The sequence below is a fragment of the Solenopsis invicta genome, chromosome 3 (genome assembly GCF_016802725.1).
Source record: "Solenopsis invicta isolate M01_SB chromosome 3, UNIL_Sinv_3.0, whole genome shotgun sequence".
Classification (NCBI taxonomy): domain Eukaryota; kingdom Metazoa; phylum Arthropoda; class Insecta; order Hymenoptera; family Formicidae; genus Solenopsis; species Solenopsis invicta.
The window spans coordinates 31,218,195-31,241,563 of NC_052666.1; the positions used below are offsets into that span (position 1 = coordinate 31,218,195).

General features: G+C 36.2%; 1 protein-coding gene across 1 annotated transcript in view; it reads right to left on the reverse strand.

Moving 5' to 3' along the window:
- The window catches only part of LOC120357212 (venom dipeptidyl peptidase 4-like), a 48,584-nt gene extending 26,063 nt beyond the window's left edge, over nt 1-22,521 (reverse strand). The window contains exons 1-3 of the mRNA XM_039447204.1: nt 22,264-22,521; nt 20,528-20,763; nt 3,576-3,801 (exon numbers count right to left, since the gene is read on the reverse strand). Coding sequence (XP_039303138.1) covers nt 3,576-3,801; nt 20,528-20,763; nt 22,264-22,455 — 654 coding nt within the window. The 5' untranslated portion in view covers nt 22,456-22,521. The remainder of the gene's footprint in view (nt 1-3,575; nt 3,802-20,527; nt 20,764-22,263) is intronic.
- Between the last annotated feature and the right edge of the window lie 848 nt (nt 22,522-23,369).

A 23,369-nucleotide genomic window follows, 5' to 3' on the forward strand; every position in this document is an offset into this window, starting at 1 on the left:
TTCGAAAGAGACAATTGATTGAATTGCGATTAAAATTACATGCGTATGAAATTATTGAAATTCCGAACGAAAAGCTAGATTTTCTAATTGAGGTCCTTTAATGTTAAAAAATAGACTTTATTAATATTGTATATCAGAAGAAACAAATAAAAGAAATAAAGTAAAATTTATTCGTATCTATGATTATAATCATAATTTTTTTACATTATCTCTTTTTGTCAAGAGACATTCATTAATATTTTTCTTCATCGAAATATTCTTTATCCTATAAACATTGTATTGTTGCGATGTAAAGATGTTAAAATATCTCAATATATATAAATTTAAATTTATTAAATAGCAGTATTGACACAAACATGCGTAATTATAAATTACGCATGCATATTATACTTTGCATGACGTGATTACCATGATGTTTGCGATGCAGATGTTATCAAATATAATGCTATAATATCACTTGGATTGCATACTAAATTATCATAAACAATGCTTTTTAAATAATTACACCTGAATTATATTTTTATACTTAATTCTCAATAGTTATCTTTCCTAATTTTAACCTTGAAATAGTGTTCTGAATAAATTTTCATTCAAGTGATATAATTCCATTAGTACAGTTTTTATTAATAAAATTTTGATAACTTAAAATAACATTTATTAATATTTTGTTTGCGTAAAAGTAGTGTTAGTTCAGTTATCCTAACACCTTGTTCTAACCTAACAAATAGAATAAAAGTATAAAATTTAATTGTGACTAAATTTTCATCCAAATAATTAACTCTTTTAAGTCTAATGATATATAGATATACCTGTGTCTTTAAAAAACATATTTTTGATCAATATTAAGCTATTTAGTTCAATCAGGATTTGAAGGAAATTGTTTAAATTAACTCTAATAAAAAAATATTGCAATATAAATACAATTATAAAATAAAAAAAATTAAAATAATAAATACAGCATTATCGGTCGAAAGCAGTTCTCAATGCTCATTAATTTTTTTTAGGTAAATTTATAAACATTTACAAGATTCCCCTAAACTGCGCGTTGCAATTCGCCGGATTTTAAATATAGCCATGAAGTCGGAATAGCAATATTAATGTTATAAGAAGAACATACCAAGTTCTCCCTCCCCTGGAAAAACTGTAAATTATTTTATTGAGAAAAAATAACACTATAAACTAATACTTTTATTATTCTTGTAAACACACATTTTACAAAAAAAAATGACTCCTCAAATCATAACGATTATTTTGTATAGAAATTGTTAATAACAAAATCAAGTATAATTTTATATGAACTTGATCTGTAATTGGATTAATCCGAGGCAATAAATAAATAATGTTATTATTTAATAAAACGTTAGTACCAATATTAATCGATATTAACCGGTATTCAAACCAATATACATCCATATTGGTATCGTGCTTTATCAGTCTTCTCTTTTTGGTTTGCCATACCGGTATGAAAAAAATCGATATTATTTCGGTATTGCATTATCAGTATAGGCCTCCTTTTGTAATAAAAAAAACCTGACTCTTTGTTCCATTTCTCAAAAAAATTCGAACTCGAAAGAGTTAATGTAAAAAAAATTGCACAACATTCCAGGTTTGATATTGTTCGAGCAGTGTAAAATGTATTTTTCCAATCATTTAAATGTAATAGATTCAATAGGTAATTCTTTTAGGTTTAAAGATTTAAAGACGAAGGTTTGTTATTCAATAAACTCAAAAGTGACGCTGAACCTTTTTTTAACGAGTGTTGCACCAAAGACTACGCGCGACAAATTTAATTCTGCAACATTGTTCACACTATAAGTTATTAAATTTATACGCGACGCTTCTGAATCGTCGATTCTAGCCAGCGGCCGTTGTTGATTGCGCCATTTCTCTGAACGTGTTTTATTTACGTAGCGAAATTGGAAATTGATACAAAACGTGACCGGGTCGAAAACGGTTGCAGGCACGCAACGCGATCAAATAGCGAGAGCCGAGGCAAAATTTGGATAGTTTTGCAATACCATCACTTTAAAATGTGACAGAAGCTCATTTTTTTTACTTTCAACAATTTAATCGTAATAAAAATCCACCTTTTTGCCATTTTTGCATTTAATTACTATAAAACTTCTAGCTACACCCTGCCGAATACGCATAACACAATCGCACTTGCGCGTCGAGATAAACGACTCTCTAGTTCGCAAGCTTAATTATTCTCCTTTTATACGGCTTATTCAAAAACAATACGAGAATACACACACACACACACACACACACACACACACACACACTGAAAACACTCGCGGCTTGATGCATCGCCGGTGCTATCGCGCCGCCTCGTCGTGTACGATGGTTTTTACGAGGTCGCCAACAATGTCGCGATAATCTGTCTCGGTGTGATTTCGATCTGATTAGGCCAAGCGAACGGTATCGCGGGCGCAATGTGTTTTGCGTTCCCGCGCGGGATTTTGGGCGAGAGCTTTGTTATGCCGTTGCCGACCCGGTACCAGAGCACGGTGGGTGCACCAGGCCGGCGGCGGCCGCTCGTATATTACTCGCAGCGCGGCGTGCCGGGACTAAACCGCGTATGGCGCATAGTACCTACTACAAGCGTATCCCGTATTGCTGTAACGAAATTTATTCGATTCGGTTGTCTGATAGCGGCCCACCGCGGTTCGTGTAACGCTCACTAGCAGAATTACGCGGCCTGTCATCCATACGTCTATATCGCATGCAAATGCGTGCGCGCGTGCGATACGAAAGATCATTGTTCGCGGTCCGGATATAATATTGCGATTCGTAATGCAACGCGCGCAGCAAAAGGAATTTCACAGGATATACATGCACGACCTCGCTCTTTCGCTCTCTCTCTCTCTCTCTCTCTCTCTCTCTCGCATCTCTCTCGCGCCCTAGCTCCATTCGGAAGGGATGAAATTTGTAGAAATCCGGACTGCATACAACGTAATGATTGATGAAACCTATCAAACGCGTTGCGCAGCAATAACATTGCACTCAAAGCTGAAACTAGTACGGGAGAAGGCGGGAATATACGAGATACCTGTTACGTTCCTGAGATGAAATTACAGGTCCAATCTGATGGATTACGATCATTATTTTGAATTTCGAATATTAATTACTTCAAAGGCCCAGAATTATGCGCACCTACGCTAAATTTAATAATGCAATAGTTATATTTTATGCCATTACGTTTTAAAATTGTTACACAAACCCTTCGCGTTTATTTTCGCATTTGAATAATTGTACACTGCTTTAAGATTTGCATCATTGAACATTATTCTGAAATCTTTAAAATCTATCAAAATTTATATCTTTTTTATTAAAAACCTGTTGCGCCTGTTTTTGAAATAGTTTTATTAACGTACTGTTGTTGGCTGAGTAACTGATAATGTAAAAATCTTATTTTTACGTTTTAGCTGAATCTTATTTTTACGTCTTTCCTTTTAAAATTTTTTAAATTGTGTAAGTTAAATAGGAAATTGTTTTATAAAGGATACAACAGTGTACGGGTTTACGGGTAGAAAGGGCTACGAGAAATAGGGAAGCGTCAGATGGATACGTACCTTATTGTAGATAGCGATGTCGGGTACTCCAGGCCCGGCACAAGTGAGCACGTAATGCGAATTGTCAGTGGAGAATTTAGCACTGTTGTACAAACAGCGGCTGCCGTCCTTCTCTCTGACAACGTTACAAGTCAAACACGCCGCCGACTTGTGTCCCGAATCCAGCAGCGACACTCTGTACAAATGCTGAACCGCCGTATCGGATTCCGAAGTGGCCAAGTAATATCTGTAACAAAAACAAATATCTTTCGTCGATAGACGTGCTACATTCAGTTGTCTTCATAAATCTACAACCTGTCATTCGCGCAATATTGATTGATCTGTTCTACTAACTTAGCATTTTTGAAATTTGCTTTTTTTTTTGGAACCTCGTGCGTGATCGATCATGTATGTAGAAGAAGGTTGTCGACATATTTGTTGGTTTTTTTTAATATTTCTTAAATAAAAACTAAAAATAAAATTTTGGAAACATAAATACAAACTAGAACTAGTGTTTTCTATCGGACAGCATTTTTTATAATATCATTTCGAATTTTGCAATAATTAAGTTTTTCGTAATAGATAAGCAAAAATGAGCAAATCTAACAAAGCGAGCCCTAAAACCGACATAGCTGTATTTTCTTTTCCTTTCATATTTTTTTCTGTACAAAATACTTACAAGTTGAAGTATATAAAGATTAATAGAAATCTTTTATTTTAATATAAAATGTTTTTGTCGATTTATACCGACAATGATTAATTATAATCATTGAATAATTAATAGATTTTACAGATCCTTTTTTAGGTTTTTCGCACAATATAATAAACTGGTGATGAAATCGTTCATATAAAGCTATGCCTTTCATTCTACATGATTTTTATTATCTTATATGTTTTATCGATATATGCGTCGATTTATGCTGCACTCCAATTTTTATGTTCAGAACTGCATTATGAGAAAACTAAAATTAAAAAAATGAAAATTTAAATAAAACAATTTTAAAACGCTACAAACATGTGAAATGGTCAAAAATATTTTCAATAATATATTCACTACCGTTCAATTTCAAACTATGTAATTTTGCAAAGAAAAATCGTACAAATTTTATTCTAGCTTTTAAAAAATTTGTTTTTATCGAGTTTTAGTACAGAAAAATATCCATCAAAATATATGAATTATAAATTTTAGTTTCTTCAATTACCTAAGCAGGTCATATTTTTATTAGTATTGGAGTTCACTTTCAGTGAGAAATAACGTGTCATTTTAAAAGGCCTATGTCAGTTTTGGCAACTTTCTTCTAATTTTAAGATTTTACTTTCGCACGATGTAATAAACTGGCAATGAGACTGTCGCTCGCTACACGCAGAAGCGCGGCGGGGAAATCGTCACTCGCGTCGGCCAAGTGTCGCGCCGACACATTACCGCTAAGAAATTAGTTCTTCGGTATCTGCATTACCGAAGACATGGAGAACACCTGTTGCGGCCCTAAGATACGCGATAAGGGACCGCCAAAGACGAATTGTCCACTAGCCCGATGCTACTTCACCGGGACGTGTCCCGGCGAGATATATTTCGCTAATTATTATCTCGTGTCTTGCTAATTCCCCTCTTCACTCCGTCAGATGTTCTTCAGACAGCCAGGGGGGGGGGTGTGTTCTACATCAGTGCAGATACAAACGGAGCACCGCCCGCTAAACAGAAGTGCGCAATTTCCATATGGACCGCGCTGTCACCGGAGGAGGAAACCTCCGGTGCCCGATTTATTGAGAGTCGCTCCCGTTCTGGGTTATCAAGCGGCTACGTCAGCAGAATCCTGCCCATTAGATACAATCAGAAAGCTGATGGTGTAAATTGCGGCCATTGACTGTCCGCCGCTTGCCCGTACCTGTATGCCGCTGATACCATCATGTATTAATCAGATCTATTGTTCTCTGTCTGTTCCCAAGTGCTTCCACGGTACGAGGGATGCATTACGTAGATGTAAAGCATCTATCTTTTTCTTTTAAAATCCGAGAGACTTTACACAATCGTGTCCACCTAGGATGGATAAGAAGAGGAGGTCACACAAACGGATGTTCGAAGATGATTTTCTGGCAAGTTACTTCATAATTACAATTTTTGTCACAAAATTTACAATTTATTTATAGGTAATAAAATTGTATTGTATGTTAATGTTTTTATGCAAAAAAATGAAACAATAACAAGTATTTCTTATGTACCTACATCTATCCAAAGAATTTTCTAAAATATTTTAAATCGTATTTTCTGTATACGATCTGTATTTTTTTAATATGTATATATTTTTGCGAATAAACCATAAGATGAACCATTATGAAAAAACACTATTTTTTGTTATTTTCTATGATCACTAATTCCATTTCAGTACCTTAGAATTAGAATAAGGTAGCAATAAAACATTTTCCATTTATGCAATGATATTAATTTTTCATTAAGCAAATAAAAAAAATGTTTAATAAAATATAGATATACTATATTTATAATCTCAAGAAAAAGCATACATATTTTAATAATTCAATTGTCGTTCATAAAGTTAAAGACTTTTAAATTAGTTTTCAGTTCGAATATTAGTGCAATATTAGCATAAACTAGTGATCTGATGCAATGGAACTTATGCTGTTTGTTGAAGATTTCCTGAGTTTTATCTATGCGTATGCAAATTGCAGCGCTCAGTGATGCAGCATTACGAATGGAATTGCTAGACGTGGTCTGAAAACTTGGAGAATCAGTGGGTGAGTAACGCTCATGCTAGAGATCAATAGTAGCGTGATTTCTAAATTTTTGAAATAATCTTTGAAATTAATTCGAAATCGATATTTTCTTAAAAACTTGTTACCAGAAACTTCAAAAAACTGTTGCTTGACGTAATTCCACATTCTCAAATATCTGCAATTACAGGGTTGCCACAGAAAATACATTTTAAAATTCATTGATTTCTCCATGGTTTGCAATAAAGAAATACTGAAAATTTTTCATGATCGATATATAATCTTAAGAATGCATGTATACCTAGACGAATCAAAATAAAACTTAACTACAAATTTTTTATGAAAAAGCAGAAAGAAATAGAGAAATCGTATTTATTGTAAATATTTTTCTTTATTTGAATTTTACTTAAATTTTATTTAAAAAATAAAATTTAAAATGGGATCGCTCTTCAGCTTTTCCTAAATCATGTTTTAAAAAACGGCGTTTACAGTGACCACTGCTACTTTCAAAGGACTCATTAAAAAATAAAATGATACAAACTGTATAAAATTGAAATGGATCTGCTTGACGCAGCCGTTTTTAAAAAATCATGTTGAAACAAAATCAGCACAGCAATTTTTCGTTAAAAATCTTACGTCAAATATTAGTTTTTAATCTTTCTAAAAAAAAGTGTGTAAAACTACAAGTCAATCGATTGAACTCTTCAAGATATATTAGTCACACGTTGTGAAAACATGATTAAATAGCGACGCTAGTATATATAATTTTTAAATAAAATTTAAATGACAAGTAGAGAAAAGTATGTTCTTTACAGTGGATAAATATATTTTTTCTATCTTCTTACGAGAGAGGAGTAATTGTGGACTGTGATTGTTTGATTGGTTATTTTTCCTATTGCTTACTTAAGTTTATCGATATGCTACAGCTCTAACACTTCAGAAATGATTTGTAAAGTGCATAAGGTTTGAATGTATTTGATGAAATTAGATGTAACATTAAAACAAAAATGTAGTTACTCTTTAGAATAAGAAACTGGAGAAACTTTAAGGAAATTGTGAGCAAAGTTCAAATTTCAGACATTTTTAATATCCTTCTCTGCTTTCTCCTTCAGATTTTCCCTGGACACCGATTTAAGTTTCCATGACTTATCTCGGTTTTTCAAGTCCATAGCAGTCCATCCTGAATAATTATAATCAGTGTCCTACAGTCAAAAGAATAATCACAATCACAGCTGATAAAGACTCGGGTAAAGTTGAAACTTGTTTCGTTATATATTTGTTAATTTGATATTGATAAAAAAAATACTTGTATTATGATTAATTGAGCATCCTTGATTTTGTTCGTCTTCGGTCCTTTCTAATATATTATATCACTTTAGTTTTATTTTCTTTTTTAAAGTAACGAACGGGATGTTATTGAAGTTTGTTAAAAAGGATAACTAGAAAAAAGTCCTCCACATCTCTTTTCTTCTTCCTCTCTTCTTATTTCGTATGAATGTATTCAGTGTACACGATTATTAAATATTTGTCGAGATGAGATCTCGAAGATTCGAAAATGGACCGAGGGGAAGTGTTCGTGAATTCTCTATCGTTCGCGTAAACCGAGGGGAATCCAGCGAACACGGTAAGTCGCCGGCAGTTCCGCCGGGCTGGTAAGATAGATGACTCGGGGTTATTTAGAATGGATTAATTCGAGCATCCTGTTAATTTAGCCTATCGCATCAATCTTGAACGACCTCGGGGCCTCGCCGCGCCGCCGCCGTCATTCTCTCGCACCGTATTCGAGAATTTCAACTTTTGGTGGCTCTAACACCACGCGCCTTTCTTCGAAAATGAAGATCGATCGATATCAAGCAAGTCGACGGAGAGTTCCGTGGGGGTTTGGGACCCTCGGGACCCTCCGCCTGGCAGCTGATACCTCATTGTCATAATCGAGGATGATGGCGTGTTACGTTGGGGTTAAATTCCAGCAGCTACACAATACTTGAAGATGTGTTGCCCATTTATGGCGATTATTTCCTATTCAGGAGAATCCAGGAAGCAATCTGCGAAGGGCGAGGATCACTGAATTTTGCACAAGCTTCACGCGTGAAAGTAGAGGCCCTTGAATCGATCAATATCTTCAATCTGGAATTGCTAATCAATAAACTCGTGATAAGTATCTTCTGTAATTTCTTCCGGTGCGATAAATAAGTGCTATTGTTGCACCACTCGCGCGAATTAAACCAAAATAAATTAACTTTGTAAACTTTAAATTAGCAAAGCGAGGCAACATATCTCATGCTTACGATTAATCAGTTGCGCAATACATCAGATCTTTTTTTCATAAAGAAAGCTGTACGGGGTAAAAAAAAATTCTGATGATTTAATTGAACGAAATTGGCTCGTCCCGCCTGGTCGGGTCGGATAACCGATAGAGCAATTTTTCTTTTCAGCCTCCTCATCCCTGGTGCATTACTAGAATTGATCCCGGTACATTAGTTATTGGGAGTGATATATATCCACTGCTGTGCCATTTAATTACAGGACTTGCACAGCTCGGAGCGCTGGAATAGCACTCGGCCTTTTGAGCGCGGTAAGTGTTCCGTAAGGAAATTAATCAGCGAATCCAACGTGCCCTGGGGGAACTGATAAATACAAACTCGAGTGCGTGCCAGTTTTTGTTTTGCGACGCTCGCGGAGTATCCCAGCTCCCGTTCAGCGCGCGCACGACTTTGCAGCTGCCGACTCGCGAAGTTTCGAAGTTGCAAAGTTACCTTTTACAGTTGCCACGAAAGCGTATTAAAAGCATGTATATGTATATGATATACGTATACTCGAAAGCTTCAATGGTCTCGGAAATCCGGGGTTAAACCGGAATAACGTTGCATTATACCTACTCGAAACCTTCCCGGAGCGATATCGTAATATCGGCAGATTAAATGCATTTGTTATACAACTTTTATGATATCCACGTAATGCATTGCAGTTGGTAGTGACTTGCCGATAAGCTTTCCCGGTTCGGCCGGATACGTCGAATCGAAATAATGCCAAAATGGTTTGGCGATTATTGGCTTTCTTCGTGTTTCGATCTCAAAGCGTCAAAGACGCGAACATATCCGCTTTCCCAGAAATCTTTATCAAAATGCGTACATCTCGTTTCATTTTTCGCGATGATTAATTTACAATATTTGCGGTGTACACATGATGATTGATCATCGCCTCGCTTTTATCACGTTTATATTTTTCCCAGCACTGCAGCCACGTTAATACTACATCTTCGAGCATTAATGTCCTGGTAATCCAACGCGCAACAATAAAATTGAGACTGTTGAATAAAATGATCTAATTATGTAATTAACTAAAATATGAGAATCGTTATTATTAACATACAAAAATACAAAGATTTTCAAATTATTTTAAAAATAATAAAAACTTGTACAGCATCTGAATAAACTAATAAACGGAACTAAAACGCTTGTTTTTAATGTCCTAAATACTAGTTCTTAATGTATTGTTTATGTAATAAAAAATATTATTTCGACAAATATACAATTCTTAAAAATAATTCAAGACCATTATTAAGATATAAACTTTAATCTAATTGAGTAACAAATTCATTTTTTAACGTTAATTTTTATATTTAAAATGAAGTATCTACTTTATAAATATTTTCAAGTATTTGAAGTTTACATTTAATTTTCAACATTAAAAAAAAACGTTTAAGATTAATAATAATAAATTTCCGTGTAAGTTCCTGCAGATACTAAAACATTTATTTCGTTCTGCAAAAATTTTACATTAAACATCGATATTCATTTTATTTTTTGTTTGCGCAATTTTAACTTACAGATAATTTCGCGACGAACATCCATCTATATCGGAGATGCAATAAACATCGAACCCGCTTCATTGATAATCGATTCATTGCTTTATCAGCAGACGATTCTCCAAGCGCAACGTTATATATTATAACGATACCTATGCGCGTACCGTACAGCAATTCAAGTACAGCTTATAATTTTGCCGAAACTTCTTTGCATAAAGCGGATGTGAACGCGCGGGCCGCACCATTTTACGTGGCAATTTTCGCGGAGTACGCGTGCACGAATTCTCTCGCTGGTTAAAGCACCGCTCTAAGTTATCTATCTTGCGAAATGCGATGAAAGTTTCAACGGCGCAATTTAAAGTTGGCCTATCGCGACAAGCTGTGCCCTTCGCGTCACGAGGAATCCCTTATATCCCGGCAAACACGAAGTGTATCTATTTCAAGCTGTTTATCCATTCAATGCTAACTTCTTCAGCACGTTGTTACTGCTAACGTTACACACATTAGCACGTTATTACACACGCCATTAATCATTTGCATATTGTTAAATTCGCAAATGTCGAATTGTACTCAATTTAAAATCGCTTTTTAATCATTTGTATGTCACCACTGTACTTATTGAATACTGCTAACTTAAATAATAGAGTTAAACAATTTAATACAAGAAATATATTGAATTTAGTTTATTATTTAGGGAAGAATTGCTGAATGCATACCGATCTCCTGAATCGTGCCTCTTCAATATTTTATATTTTTGCTTAATATTTTTAAACAACGTTTAGTAATAAAAATATGAAGTAAATAAAAAATGAGCAACATAGATAACAATTCATTAAGTTACATTTAATGTATTTTATGTATGCTAACATTAAAAAAAAAAAATGAAACAACTGAACTAATGTTAATTTTTAATCAATTTGTGCAGCTGATAATAATGTAAGTATGCAATCTCAGAGTTAATTTCTATATTTTTGTTAAAAAAAAATTATTGTAGAATATTTTAAATTTACTGCATATACAGTAATTATTAGAAACGTCAAATATTTTTACAAACTTTATCAAGGTTCCTAAACCGTACCATTGCAAATTTATTACAATGAATGGTATTAACAAAAGATTGATAATAGTAAAACTAACAATTGATATAAAGAAAAATGTCACTTGGCAAAAATAAATTTAAGTCAGTTTTATTTTCACATTCTTAATTTTCCATTCATTCAATAAATTATTAACAAAATAAATATTACTTAATAATTCGCTATATTTTTAATTATTTTAGTTCATAAGTTCGATACTTTTAATTTAGTTCATAAGGCGGTACGATTTATACGATTAATTGCCTATAAATTGTATCTTTCGAAGCATATTGCAAAAAGATTCATAAATTAATATATTACGATTGAAAAGTTAAACAGATAGTTGAAACGCCAAGCTACAATTTCCATTCTTTATTTGCGTCAATATCACCAAGTGAATATTGAGATACAATAAAAAAGTAAGTAGTACGCATTCGATAACTCTCTCCTATGAGGTACATACGTTAATAAACGCTATTTACTTTGAAACAAAATTCAATCACAGAAATAAGTTGGTTAGATGTAGATTTTTCGACCACATTTTAGGTTAAATAAAGAATTTCATAATTTTTAAATGGAAGCTTAAAATAACAAAATCTTATTTAAGTCAAATAACTATTTTCAATTTAATCTTGTAATATATTTGACAGTGTACGCGCAAGAAACTCCCATATTTTTCGTACAACAAAAAAAAATTGCAAATGCAATATCTTTCTCATTAAAATTTTTATTTTAAATGTGCATCGTCCATCATAACATTGAAAAAAAAAAAGCTTAAAGTTACGGCCTTAATTACGCGGAAGGTAAATGTAGCGTAAAGGATACAAATAACGGACGTAAAACCTATTTAAAACGATGTAAAACGACGTGACGATGCGCGTCTTTTTTTTTTTCACGTCCTGCAGCGAGGTATCGTATGAAAAGCTTCAACTTTCCTCCGCCGTCCTGTGCCAGCTGTCATTACAACGTTACAGCCCCGTAACCGCACCTTTAATGCCTCGATCTCGAGTTTCATTATATAGTTTAATTATGTATGAACGACACAGTCTCGAGCGCCAATAAAAAGCGCCTAGCGTACGAGATTACGGACCCGGTCGGAGAATGAAGACTATGAAAATTTAGCATAAGCGCTCGCACGAGAGCAGTTTCAACGCGCTCGGACAGCTAGGAATGCGCTGCCGAATGAAATCTAAGATTCACGAAAGATTGGATAACCCGGCGACTTTAATAACCCAATTAATTAAGTCCTCTAATCGACTGTTTACGCAGAGATTTAATTGCGAAATTCTCGTGGTACAAAAATATCAAAAATAATTTTCACTCTCATGCAAAATGCGCGACAGTTCGAATATAAAAATATAAGAATACAGTATACAGTGAATCCACATGCCAGAATAGAACAAAAAATAAAATAAAATTTTTTATTACAAAGTTTTCTAATATCGTACGTCTTAACACGTCTTAATCACAAAAAAAATTACATGAAATTGAATACTTTTTGTTATAAATGGGTTTATTAAGTTAAGTTAAAAGTTTCTTGTGACGTATGCACGCAGAAAATTTCGCGGAAGTCTCCCCTGGGAGTCACTATTCTAATTCTACTTCTAATTTAAAAACCGCGGCAACTTTAACGTTGAATATTTCAAGATATCGCGGCTTTCGGAGAAGGGCGGCACACCTCGCGGCCCAAAGGCCTAAAGTAATTATCATATTACCGCGAGCGGTGATCGATGGGATCCATTTTCCCAGTTTTCCCGCACTTCTATACGCCACGCGTTTACTTTAAATTATATCCTCCCCATTAATTTCTAAAATTGAACCTCCGCGGCCGCGGTCGCACGCGCCTTTTCCCAGGACTTCGCAACCGCTACCGCGGTATTGTCAGAACAATCTACGTTATAGACGGATATCAGAAATTCTTTCGATGAAGTACCGAGTATCGTTATTGCTTCGGATGGTATTGGAGATCGCGGGGAGCTCAGAGTTATTCCCTCCACCTCTCTCTCCCTCTCTCTCTCTCTTTCTGTCTCACCATCCCACTGCTCCACCGTGTTTCTGATGGACGTTTCGCGGATTCTTTTCATGAAACCATTACACTCGCCGGGTGGGCCCCACGTGTACACGTAACGATCGCTCGTTCACGTTATATACAGCCGCAATTGCACCTAGCGCGCCCCGGAAACGCTCGTCGCGAAATAAGTTGTGGGGGTGGGGTGGTTTTCCTAGAGAGTCCCGATAATATTTGTCCATTCGACAGCCCTGTCTCGGCGAAATACCGGGATTCCGCGTCGCCTTTTGTGCTCTGTGTCGCGTTTGCGATTTGTTGCCGCCCGTTTGGGCCGATGTCCCTCGTCGATAACAGTTTGAATTGATTGAAAAACGTTTTGATCGAACATCACGTCGCGTGTGTAAACGCTGGACGATCGCGTTTTATCGCAAGTTACGTCAAGCGGAAACGCACACATTACGCTGATTCATTACGCGACCATTACGTCTTATTCAGTGTCACTGGTGACACGCTGCTTTTTTTTTTAATCTTTCTTCCCATCTACGTGACGTTAAACGTCTTGATCGTTAAGCCTACATTTCGTTGAAATAAAACTCCCTTGGGTAATTATGCATTATAAGGGATGCCACGCCGATGACCTTGATCTTGACATATGTTATAGAGGCAAGAGTACTGATTAACTTTTCCTTATAAATTAATCGGCGCTCTCGTATAGTTTTCGAGATATACTTACATGAAACTCATTTTCAAAATTTCATCATTTTTATTATATGACACCTTAATTGTATATGATAGATAGGTCTATAACTGATTTTCACAAATGCAAAATAGCATATAAAATAACTTTTCTATTATTCATTTAAATAAGAATGAAACTAAAAAAATGTCAATATGATACAATAATTAATATAAATATTTGAAACAATTTTTATTAAAAAAAACATTAAAAAAATATTGTCTGTTCATTGAAGTGCAGACCAAGGTTTTTTCAACCATAAATTTATTTCATTTATCGATAACATTTTATGTATCGCAACAGTACTGTGTTCAAGAAAGAAATCTTGGACTTTAAAATAAAAAAAGCGCAAGCATAAGCTTCTAATAGTTAATATATGCTGTTCAGAAACATAAGCATTTATAACTAAACGGAATAATCCAGCAGATGAAAAAATCGATTTTGCAAACTTAATGTGTCTATTTCTATGTCAACAAAATTTCAACATAGATTATAAAAAATAAAAATTAATTAATATTTACTCGCGTGAATTCTATATTGCTATTTTTATCTACTTTTAATTTAATCAATAACTCTACGTGGATTATATAGGATAAAAGTCAATGTAAATTTATTCCCATAAAATCCACATTGCTATCTCCTATTTTAATCTCCTCAAATTTCATCAGTAATTCCACGTGGATCAAATGTATTAAAACTCTACATGGAAGTGTCCACGTAGAATTCATGTGGATATCATGTCGATAAAGTCCTATCTACGTATTCTACATAAAACATGTAGATAGAACGTGGAATCTATGTACTTGTTCTCATCGAGCACGCAACAGATCCTTCACGTGAATCTTTACGATAAAATATACATTTACATTGGCAACTATTTTTGTTAATAATTTTTTTAACAAAGGGCCAGCGCCGGTTCAAATGTTTAGAAGGTTGCTCAAAGTGATGACCTTGACATGTGTCAAGGTTATTGGAGCGACATCCCCTATAATGCATACTTACCCTCCCTCGAAATTAAACTAAGAGTAAAGTTGTGTTATCTTTTTGCCCTGGAGTAAGTAAAGTGAGAAGACGAGAATTTCGGAACTCTTGGCGTCATTTTTGTCGAGAAAAAAAATTTTCTTCCGTACTTGGCGGGGCCAAAATATTACGCAAGACATAATTTTCTCTCCCGACGAAAAAGGAAATTAATCCACGATTCAAGATTTAAAAAAAAGGGAGATACAGTAAGTCTCTCTCGGGTTATTGATTTCGTCTTCCCCGCCATTTCCTCGAAAATTATTGTTACTTTTATTATCAGTTACGTGCCTACTTAAGCGTGGAATAGATCCCGTTTTGGAGAAGATTAATTTACCCTCGATAAATTAAAAAGTTTATCGTATTATATCGGTTTTCGTTGTACTTAAGTTCGGGAGATGAATTTAAGACGTGACAGCTGCGTGATATAATTCCTTTCGAACAACGGCAAAAACTTCTACCAGAGAGAAAGGGAAAAGCTCAAACGCGGTGGTTAGCGTTCGGGGATTAAATGCCGAAATATCCTGCTGCGCGTAGCGGAATCTCGTCGTGGCTGGTGAGAAGGCGTCCGATCCGCCGACGAGGGAGGAGGCAATCCCTCGAACTTTCAAGCGGTTTAGTCTAAATCTTAAACAGCACAGGCCGCCTTTGCAACAGCCAGCGCGAGGGTGTAAGAGCTTTATAAAAGTTGAAATTGAAACGGCGACAGTGGAAGCCTCTTCCCCCTTCGGCCCGGTAACACGGAACGCCGCGTACGAGCCACCCTTTCCGCTCAGCGTTATCCCATTGCGATTCTAGCTGCGGTGGAATAAATTGGATATACCGACGAGTGCGAGAGCATTGCGGCGCGCGGTGCTTGTTTCCTCTCCCCGAGCACGCTCCCGTCGATGTATCCGAATAATCCGCGCGTTAAGCATCGTGACCCTTGCATAAACGGCGTACAATGAAATTAAAGCGATATGCAACTACAGGGAATTAAAAGAAAAACACTATAGATAAGTTAACTCCGTTGCAGAAATCAGAAAAAATTATAGAAGGATTGAGGATAATTTACATCCTTACAAAAATATTTCAACATTTTTATGTCTTATATCGATCATTTTTGGCGCAATAATTTTCTATCATTTTTATACCCGTTTCTGACACTCTTAAGTACGCGCAATCGATTGTCAAGATACGCGACGAGTATACGCGAGTGTACATACAAATATTTTTTAGTAGATTGCCTGCATTTTCAATACCCGTTTCTCTGCTGATAAGTGACAAAACGTTAATACGTTTCTTTTTTATTCACAAAAAGGGGATCAGTTAAGATACTCCCTTAACTTTAAATATGTAAAGTACTTATTCTCCAATAGTTTATGAGTAATTGGCACAACACAATATTCAAGACAGTTACAGTAAAAGAATTCAAGCGCAATCTAATCTTTCTGATGCATTTGTATTTTAATTATTCTTTAATGAATGTGAGTGCTTGTGAGTACTAAACAAATATTTTGTATTCGTAGCTAAATATACGATTTTCCATTTTACATTTACACAGCACGTACGTACATCACAAAACAACTCATAAATATATGTTATTATTACTACGCAAAAAGTAGTAAGCTATACTACGCTTTATATATTTCTTGTACATTTTATCAATTAATATGACCCGGACATGCGAAGCTCTTTTAGCTTCGCGCTTCACTCAGATTGCATTGGTCATTTTAGTTACTTTAAGTTTTACAAAACGTAAAGTTATTTAGAAAGACAATAGAATTCAATTTTTGTTGCATACACTTTTTGATATGGTTTTCTACGGTTTGCAGTTTGTTGCGGTTGCATTCGATGGCGCAGATAACTGCAACAGCAACCACGTAACCACTTAACGCAACCACAGCAAACCGCAACCGCAGCAAACCGCAACCGCAGCAAACCGCAACCGCAGTAAACCGCAACCGCAGCTAACTGCAACCTCAGCTAACCGCAACCGCAAAAACCTCAATTGCAGTAAACCATAACCGCGCGCAGTAAACTACGTGCGCGGTTGCGATACATCGCAATGGGGCACGAATTAATACTATTCGATTAATGTGAAACTTAATATAAATCGTTTCTTCGTGCAATGGAAGAGAATTGGAGAAGTCCTAATATTTATATTAAAAAAAAAATTCTTGTATAAATAAAGTATATCCTAAAGTAGAAGTTTAAAATTGAAGTTGAAAATTGAAAAAGGGCAACTCGCGACGGTAGATGGCGAGGAGCAGAGACGTATTCTGCGAGATACATCGCCGGGGTTCAGGGTTAACGAGTGCACGACGCGACGACTAGAATAATAAGAGCGTTTAATAGAACGGGCGTAGCCGCCCCCGGTGTTTATCTCCGGGGTGCAGTGACGTTTCCATTTCGCTTCGCCGCCACCCGACCGATGGCGGCGGCGGAGTTTTCGGAGGCAGCTCACGAACGTTTCCCAGCCTTGCGGTTGCGAGACCTGTCCACGCGAACTGTTCGCAGCGCGCGGCATAGACGCCGCGTCGCGCCGCCCGGGGAACTAATTCGGGTGCAACCCTCGTTCGGGGATGCGGCGGACGCGCGACGGCGATCCCCCGGCGCGTTTAACGCGCTTAATATCTCACGATTTCAACCTCGCCGGCATCTCCGGCGATTAACGCATGTTCCTGCAATTACTTAGCCGGTAACGAACCGCAGAGCACTCTCTCTCCTTCCTTCCCCCCGCGGGCATGCCGCGGACGCAGCGCGGTTCGGTCGATCAAGAGTAGTTATGCGATACAGAAACTAACTGCGGAAACAAGGTTTTTGGTAACTGAAACCGAATTAGCTGCAGTTTGCGTCTAGTTAACAAAAATTTGCATTTGGTCGACGTACAGCTCCGGCAGCAAATTTGGCTACATCTCCCATCTTCTTGGATGCCAAAACCGCGGAAACGCGGTCGAAAATTCCATTTCCATCGTACTCTCGGTGTACCTTTTAATTGACTCGAATGTCTGTCCGCGAGGCTCATCGTTCGCTCGAGATACTAATCAGGCTGACACGCTGCCATGTTATATACAATGCAATATATACATATATCGATACATTCTGGCACAGTGCGATCGTATTGCGGATTCCGCGCATTGATTACGCCGTTATGTCGTCCCGCAGGCCGCAAACGCCACGCCACTGAATAACTCCCGCGAACGCCGCGCCGTTCTCTGTTTACACCGTCCTAATGATTAATTCATGCGCGTTACCCCGGATGCAGACCGCGTTCGTTGAGGGCCCCGACTTCTTGCATGTGCGAGTATGGACGATGTGCAGCGGAATGACTTCGCTAAATTCATTGAGCGTGTGGGCGCTTAATGGCGGAAACTGGAAGCGAGCGCATCTCTTATCATTTAATCGAGGCCGTTCTGCGTTGGATGTTTCAGCGTTTCAACAAAATTTCGGGAATTTTGGGCGTCGAAGAAATTTCCGGAACGCCATCGAGAGATTTGTATCTTCGTACTAACTGTTGCGACTTTTTTAATATAATTAGCTTCAACTTTTCTAATTATTAGAAAAATAATATTACCTAATTTTTATTTATAAAATATAATTTAATTATTTCATTATATGAAATTGAAGCATTTCCTACAGAAACCATACAAGTTCAAAGGTGTTTTTTATTTTTTTCCTTTTAAATGGAATTTCCTACTATTGATCAAAGTCTATAACTCTCGTATTTATTATATGAAAAGAGGAAAGTTACCACATTTATACAATAAACGACTCAAAGAAATTTAGGAAATATTTCATTTCCTAAAAATTCAACTTTTTGGATTGCGAGAATTTCTATATCTATTACAAAGAACACTGCGCTATAAATCAGATTTATTTAAAAAATGGACACTTGTTTGGTTTTTTTAAGAAACCCTTCAATTATAATTTGAATATCAAATATAATATCAATATAATGCTTATAATTTAAATAATCGTTCATAACAAGAAGCATAAATAAAGAGAAAGTTTAAACTACTTGAGAAACATCAAATTAAAGATTTTCGCATTATTTATAGCAACTGGAACTCGTTTACATCAATCGCTGTCCCCTTCAATCGCAAATTGCTACGAATTTTATTCCTTGGCGCAACGAAACTCTAGACGACGTCGTTAACGCCCGACCGAAGCAATTTTTCCGCGAGATGAAAAGTGGATGGTCTTCCGATGGTCTTTCCGGGGAGGTGTCGTCCAACGCAACGGTAACGTTCTCGAACTTCTGAACGCGAACGGTAGCTCGACTCCCCTCGGCTACTTTCATCGGGCGTTAATCGACCGGCGCGGATTTCGAGATGTGGAAAAAGCGAATTCGCGCGACGGCAACGTGGGTCGGTTCGATCCCTCGACGGAGACCTCGTTTAATTTATGAACGCGCAATTAAGTCAGTCGCTTCTTGCGCGAGGCGAGGTCAACCGTCGAGAGAGGACTTGCCCTATCTTCTCACTCTCTATCCCTGAGTGCCCTTCCCGTCTTTCTCTCTTATTCCAAAGCCGATGACGACATCACGCAACTTCCCAGAGCTGTCGCGGAACTCTGCTTTCACTTCGCAAATTACTTCCGAGCCATTTCGCACGCTCGCTATCTTTCTGAACGTCGGCCCGGGATGAGAGCGAGTATCTCGCATTTGAGAATTCGTGCCACGAACAGAGTGCATATGCGCATACGCGACGACGGTTCTCTTTGTTCGAGAAGTAGAGACGTAGAAAATCGAAAACTCACCTCTTTTTAGAGAGCAAAAGTCTCTGGAATTATGAATGAAAAAGAAATTGAACTATAAATCCATTTTACAGAGACTGCATGTAAAATAATGCAGATGGAAATAACATGGATAACAGCCAGGATAAAATACGTAGTCTTTCACACGTAATTCTTGAATTTGTAACAGTCATCTGTGAGTATCAATGTAGTGTGTTTTTTAATCATAAATCTATAATTTTTTCTAATTCTAATTATTTTTTATTGGCTAAACTGTTGTCGATAATTATTATAGTGCAATTTACTTTTTAAATTTAATTTAATTTTAAGAAAAAAAATTATACAATTGTTTTCGTTTCATTAGAAGAAATTATGCGTCGGCAGCAAATTGATTGAATTTTCACGATCCTCATTCGGAAAAAGAGCTGCGATCGCAAGAAAGTTTACCAAGAAGTGCAAATGTAATCTATTTTCTCCAATCGCTAATAGTAGATTATCGACATAGAAGTTTTAAGTAATTGGGCTGATCTGACTTCCGGAAAGAACTTTCCTGTCGAATAATTGTGTCGCTTATTCAGATATCCATTTCGTTAATAACGATCTAGAATGCTCGCGCGTCTTTATCCAATCCAAGATTCTTGTTTTCTGCAAAGTTCCCTCGCACCCAAAGCAGCACATTTTATTTCTAATCTCGGCCAACAATTTATATTTGCGATTATATCACCAAATAGACAGTAGTAAAATTTAAATCGACATGAATTTGCTAGAGCACGACAGTCTGCGAAATAGCGAGCCATTCAACTGTCGCGAAAATCAGGTCTCCAAAAATATCGAGAAATTCAGGTACATTGCTTAATTTGCGGTGTAGATTGCGTTCATACTCACAGATACGAGTCCTCCCGATCCCAGGATACTATCTCCGTCACAACGAAATAGCCGGAGGTGAGGGCGGTGGTGGTCGGTCTGCCGCTAGTTGCATTCGTAACCAGCACAACGTGTCGCCAATCGCTGCCGTTCTTCTGTTTCTGCGGTAATATTAGAAGGAACGACGTACCGTCCTCGCTGAATATAGGCGCTTCGAACTGCTCTACCCAGCCGTTTTCCTCGCCATACGAGAGTGCCTAGGAAAAATCAAATGTTCCCCGGTCAGCGAATTACGTTGTGTCAATTTAATTAAGTCGTTTCGACGTTCGTAAAGAAAAGGTTCCCTACTAACAATAAAATCTTGCCATCGCGTCGATGAGAAATGTTAAGATATCTAAACCGAATGAGGTCCACACAATTTTCTTAATTTTTTTAAATTTTATTTGGTGATATTGAAATAAACTAAGTGAGAATAAAAACTTTACTTCAATTCAAATCACAGAAATAAAATATATTGTATACATGGAAAAGCAAACAAAAAAAATTTTTAACTTTCAGACATTGGGTCTTATTATTATATATTTATGAAGGCCCAAATCAAAAGTAAATTAAAAATAACAAAGAAACTAAACTTATCTTTTAAATCAATTTTAAAATAATTATTAAACACAAAAACAAAATCCTTTAGAATTTAGACTTTAGTTTCGTTTTAACTAATGTTTTAATTTATGGATTTTTAGCCATTTGAGTTCAATTTTAACTTCTCAAAGTTAGCATTGAAAACCATTATCCTCTAGTGTAAGTCTAACAAACAAGTAACAAGGGTCATACTAAAAAAATATACTTATTCCAAAAAAATCTACATGTGTATTTGTTAATTTCTATAGTTAAGAAATTGAATAACATTTTATTATAATAAACCGTAAAATAATGCATACTCAATAAACTTTACAGCAAATTTTTAGAAAAACGGTTTGTATAAGTTTTTCTTACACTAGGCGTTGCTGTCGGTTCTAATTCCTCAGCCCCTCTTTACATACTTTTTACTGATATCTTTTAGCATATTCTAGATGTAAAGTGCGTTTTAATTTAAACGCGGGCGTTTAACTAACCGTCTTCCCTATTCTTAAAACATTAAATCGATAAGTGTACTCTTCACGAGAAAATCTACAGTCAAAGTTTAACAAGTACATTAATAAAGTGATTCAGTAAAAACTCGTTTGCTCTTCCTCTTTAAAAACGTAAAAAAAATACACGAATAGTTGAACATCGTAATTACAGTTTCTTAGAGTTGCTTCTTTTTTCCTCTGTACACATTTTAATTCGCATGTTTGACGTGAGGAAAAAAAAATTGCTTCACAAGAGAAGTATCTCTCGCGTTGCCAAGTTAATTTCATGCTTGTAACGCTAGATTAAATTTATCGTAGAATTTTGTAACGCGAAATCTTTACCGATACTTGAAATTTGTAACGTCGAAGTTCCCAGAGGGAACAGTCGCGAAAGACTCGTGCGAAACTGCGAATTAGCTGAGCCGCGGGCGAGCGAGCACTAATTAAAATACTATTGCCCAACTAAAGGAAGCCCTCTCTCGCCTAAATTAAGATTCACGAAAGCTCGGAGAAAGAGAACGAGGTAGAGAAAGAGAGAACGGAATTTCCATAAAGAGTACTATCAAACGAGTCTCTCGCTCGGACGCTCTGTGCCATATCTAGGAACGTAAAATTGTCTCTCGCGCGCGAAAATGAAGAAATACTTACTGTCGTGCAATTTGGCAGCAGACTGCCGACGTCGCAAAGCTGGAAATACGCCCTGTTCTGCACCCGGTTCATCCAAGTCGCGTACACGAGACTGTCCGTGGGGAAGTCCACCGCCGACAGGATCCTTTCGGAGGTAGACAGCTCCAGCGGATGTTCGATCTCCACCAAAGTCACGTTACCCAACACCACCATGTCGAGATCAACGCAAAATAGTTTGACTGTTGGATTCGTCGTGCCGCTCTAGAACGAGAAGACGGATTTCCCCGTGAAGATGGATCGACATTGAATATAACAAATGGAAAAGTTGCGGGATAATGGACGAAGAAAAGCGCGCGTACCAGTATAGGAAAGTATACGGTTCAATAGATCCGATAAGCGGGATAGATTCATCGCGCAGAAATATTATTTATATATAAAACATTTCCTTTTTTTTATTTGGTATAATAAAAGATTTAACAAGGCAATCTTGCAAAATGTCAAACACTGATTTCAGTGAAACTTTATGTACACATAGGTTGCGTAAACAGAGATGGATTTACAAAATATCAATTGAGGTAGGAAAAGTTTTAAGATGAAATCAAAGATAGAGCATTTCTTAGTTATATCTCAAAAACTATTCGAGATATCAAAGATGTTTTATACAAAATTTTTTATTAAAATTACCTCTACTTATCCATGCCAATAATACTTTTAAAAAATAATTTTCAAATCTTTTTTTTGAAACTTTTTAAAGTTTTTAAAGTAATAACTTTTTAAAAATACAATTTTTACAATTTTAACTTATATTATCACATTGACTTATGCTTCGGTGGAATAAGGAACGTGAATCACAGTCTAAAATGAAATGTCATATAATGCTGGGGATTTTTCTGGCTCTTCGTTTACATATTATTGCGATGAAGATGATTCAAAGCGTGAGCCGAAACATACGTAATTTTATAATTCATAAAAATATATAATATATGTAACAATTTATAAATATATTTACGCAGTCGTTATCCGCGCTTGGCTTTTGTTTGCCGTGATTTTTGCAGCAAAATATAGTAATTTTTACTACAAAAGCTATTATAAATCAAATTTTTCATTGTTTTCTTCTTTTCTGCTAG